This window comes from Pygoscelis adeliae, unplaced genomic scaffold, assembly GCF_000699105.1.
Source record: "Pygoscelis adeliae isolate BGI_AS28 unplaced genomic scaffold, ASM69910v1 Scaffold224, whole genome shotgun sequence".
Classification (NCBI taxonomy): domain Eukaryota; kingdom Metazoa; phylum Chordata; class Aves; order Sphenisciformes; family Spheniscidae; genus Pygoscelis; species Pygoscelis adeliae.
This window is the reverse complement of record NW_008824657.1, coordinates 1,441,236-1,445,347: the sequence shown is the minus strand read 5'-3', so window position 1 is coordinate 1,445,347 and position 4,112 is coordinate 1,441,236. Positions and strand designations below refer to the sequence as shown.

Sequence of the window (4,112 nt, the reverse complement as noted above, 5' to 3'; positions counted from 1 at the left end):
GGGAGGGAGCTCTCTTCAGGGCCGGCAGCGGGGAGGACACCCTCCATGGGAGGGGGCTCGTTTCAGCTCCGCCAGCTGGAACCATTATCTTTCGGCAGCGTGAGGCAGGAGGCCCCATAGCCCCCCCAAAAAATGTAGGGGCCCTGTGAGGGGGTGGAGAGGCAGCGGCCCTGCCCGGGTCGCAGCCCTGGCACTATGGGGGAGCCCGGCCCCGTGCTGGCAGGAGCTGGGGCTAGCCGTCATATTTATGTTCATATTCCTGTTTATATTGATATTATTTGTGATTATCATGCCTATATTTATGTTTATCTTTATATTTGTGTTATTTGTAGTTATATTTGTGTTAGTCATCTTTATGTGTCCATGGACATATATGTGTGTGTATACATACATGTGTATATACATGTGGCATGCACGCATGAAGTATATACACACATGTATATTTATATAAACTTATGTTTTATTACATATATATTACATAATATACTGTATTATTATACGCTTACACATAATACATTAAATATGTATATACATGTATGGATTATGTGTGATATAGGCATGTATATACCCACACGTCTGTAATCCTAGGTTATAACTGTCATTATATATTACATGTTTGTTTTTATTGTATATAAAGTTATATTTATACTGTGTAAGGAAAATATATATATTATATATATACAAGCATGTATAAGTATATGGAAATAATTCCAGGATATATTTTTCATTTTATTTTATACATACCTATTTTATACATATATATTTATAAATATGTCTCTATATAGTGTATATGCATGTATATACCTTATATACATATTTACCGTATATACATACGTGTATATACATATATACCATATAATACATACATGGTACATATACATGTATATCTCTGTATGAGAGGACAACAACATATACATACATATAAATAAAATCAGGAAGTAGTAGTAGTATCATTATTATTATTTCCCTGCAGGGAAATAGTTTTTCTTTGTTTCCAATCAATATTTAAAAGTCAAATGCATGCTTGGAACCGTTTAAAGGAAAAATATCGAGCTGTGCTCGAAATATTTCATGTGTCAGAGTGGTTTTTTCTTCCTAATTTGGTGAAAATTTTGCTTTCTAGCAAGTCTTCCGGGCAGGCTGGTGTCCCAGCTCAGAGTTACAGCTTTCATCTGACCTTGTCTAGGATCTTTAGCACTGGCCAGCATTTCTTTGGGCAAACATCTATTAATGTGATTTCTCTAAATAAGGGTCGAAGCACGATCAAACCCGTCCCATAGCTGCTGGCAGTCACCACGGGCATGCCCAGGATCGCACTCTAATATATATTATACATAACCACCCATCAGCTGCACAGACAGAAAGGAACTGGCTCAGAAGGGGGAGCACCAAAGTTGTGCAAAAACTCTAGCCAAACCAACCGAACCTCTTCCAACGCCTGATCTGCTTTGTGCTGATCCCACTGCGTTCATCCACGGCAGGTGAAGGTCAGCACGGGGAGCGGAGGCACCGGGACAATGGTTACCCTAACAATCCTCCTCCGAACACAAGCGCAGGAAATCCGATGCAGTGATCCTATTTCCAGTTGAGGTTTGCAAGCTCGAGAGGTTCAGATAAGCTCTGGGTAAACACTCAGCATTCGGACGCTGCTCTGAACTGCGTGAAACCTTGGAACGATTCGGCGGTCGACACCAAGCCGTGTCAGTGAATGGGATAGGCAAAGTCACAGCAACCAAAGAGAAAACCCACTGCTAGGGATAGAAAAATAACCCAAACTCCTTCCTTACCATCACTCCAGGGCGAGCCAAAGGATAAGGGGCTGTGTTGCCGATGGTTGTGTCCATATAGTAACTCATCATCTCTGAGGTGCCTGCAGAAATGGAGATGGACATTAGATGCCCTGCTGCAGAAAGCATAAAAATTGACAGCATCAGCTAAACCCGTGCTTTCTCACAGCCATATAAAGCGAGGACCAGACTATCATCTTAATGAGTTTAAGCTGGAAAAGTTAAGAGGAAAAATATCTGTATTAATAGCAGATATTGTGATTAGATGTGTTGTATCAACAATGCAAACACACGGATCCATTAGTGTAAACTGGTGAGAGCCTGACAATGGTGAATGAATTATCACCTGGAAGCTGATGGAGCTACTCTAAGGGAAGATGAGATCATATTTCCTTTGCTGCAGAATCGGAGGGAAATTGTTGCCAATTTTTTTCTTTTGACAAAAAAAAAAGCCAGTTTGTTGAGATCAACACCTTTCCTGTAAAAGTTTCATCAAAAACAATCTGCTTCACAAAGAACTTCATTGTTTTCAAGAGACATCTTCTGTTTTCCTGCATTAGCTTACGTCCCCCTTGCTAAAGCTCTGCCTTGCATTGCTGGGATTCTATTCCTGAGTAATTTGGAGCGCCCTAAGTATCCATCTCAGCCCACAGGAGCATGTCACAGTTTCATGTGTCATTCCTAGCATGGGATGTACTCCTCTGAGCAAGTCCTTCTACCAGTGCTGTTCATTAGAAGTGGTTTTTAATCATCGATTAGCCCATTTGTGTAGCTGAGGTGAAGGAGCTGCCATCTGGCTCTGTGTTTCTCCCCCTCTCCTTAAAATGCACAGCGGAAAATGCAGGGCCAATGCACTTTCTGTGTTTTGGGGAATATGGCTTAAAGGTGCTGGGAGGAAAGAGTAAAGGGGGAGTAGCCTGGGCTCAGCAGGGCTCACTCAGGCAGGATATGACTTGGAGCCAAGGGGAATGGCTATTTTCATCATAGAGCCATCTGAGAGACGGAAGAGCTGCCAGTGCTTTAACCTCTCTGAGGACACAGCAGCTCCGGCTCCTCTGAAATACCTCCCTTTTGATTTCTGCAGACCTCCTGCGCTACCGACTGTAACCGCTGCAGATGCAAACACTTGTCTGAGTCGTTTTCTAGACAGAGCCAGCGCAACCATGTTACCTTCAGCCTCCGCTTCTGCCCTGCACCCACAAATAGCTCCCGGAGGCACTGGGACCCGCTCCCAGCCTCCCCTCCGCTTCTTCCCTGCTCACGGGGCTGGGGGCTTTGCTGCTGCCGGGGGCCAGCCAGCCGTTAGCAAACATCCAGGCAAAGGGCAGAGCTTGCTTCAGCTGTGCCTCACTCACCGCTTCAGCAAACAGGGACTCCAGATAGCGTCTCCCACCACGCTCTGTGACTAATGGCCAAATGTGAAACACCTGCATGTGTATGCGTATTAAATTATTATCATCATTTCCTGCTTGTTATTGCTAACTTTTGCTCTAACACCAGTATTATTTTTTTTTTAAACTTCTCTTTTTAATTCACAAAACTGAAAGAACAACGAGCCTATTTCTCTTTGCGCTCAGAGCAACCCAAAAACACACATATTGCAAGTTACTGTGGCTGAGAAGCCTTAACTAATCTCAGCATCTGTGCTGAGACCTGCTCTCAGCAGCTCTAGCCAGCAGCTACCAGCCTGCTCTAGCTAGGCGTTAAAACACGTTTGCTTAAATCTCATTGCAGCTGGGTCAGCCTGCAGCTGGGTAAAACAAAGAAGGTGCATGGAACCCGTTTCTGCAACTCAGCTAATGAAGGGCAAGGTGCTCAGTCCCACCTGTCCCCTGATCCTAACCTTAAACAAGTGTAAACCGTCCCATGTAAACATGAGCTGATCTCCCTCTTGCTCTAGAGTAAAGACTAATGCTGCCAAACTGTACCAAAGCAAGACAGACACTGCAAAATGGAGACAGAGGAATCTCCAGGCTGATTCACCTATTTCAATGACACACTCGTGTCTGAGGGTAAGGAGTTGCAGCACTAAAACAGCCGTCCCCATGAGCAGCTCTTTCTCCTGCTTTGCAGCTTGTGCAATAGGCAGTTGGGGTTTGAGGGTTTTTTTGTTCCTTTGATCAAGACACCTAAGTCGCACCGGTTCTCGAGAACTGCTTTCATGCCTCGCTGAATGTCGTTTGCATCTTTCTCAGGATGCCGTTGCCAGCTGAACCTTCCAGCAAAGTACCACACATTGATGCTCGAAGCAGCATGAGCTTCGGTCACAGGAGAAGCACTAAACCCATCCTGACACCCAGGACAAGGCTTCATGCAATAAAGAAT

At 44.2% G+C, this 4,112-nt stretch overlaps 1 protein-coding gene across 1 annotated transcript in view; it reads right to left on the bottom strand.

Annotated features, from left to right (window-relative positions):
* ETS1 (v-ets avian erythroblastosis virus E26 oncogene homolog 1) overlaps positions 1-1,859 on the bottom strand; it is a 67,794-nt gene extending 65,935 nt beyond the window's left edge. Inside the window, 1 exon segment of the mRNA XM_009322609.1 lies at positions 1,788-1,859. Within this exon segment, the coding sequence (XP_009320884.1) occupies positions 1,788-1,859 (72 nt within the window).
* Between the last annotated feature and the right edge of the window lie 2,253 nt (positions 1,860-4,112).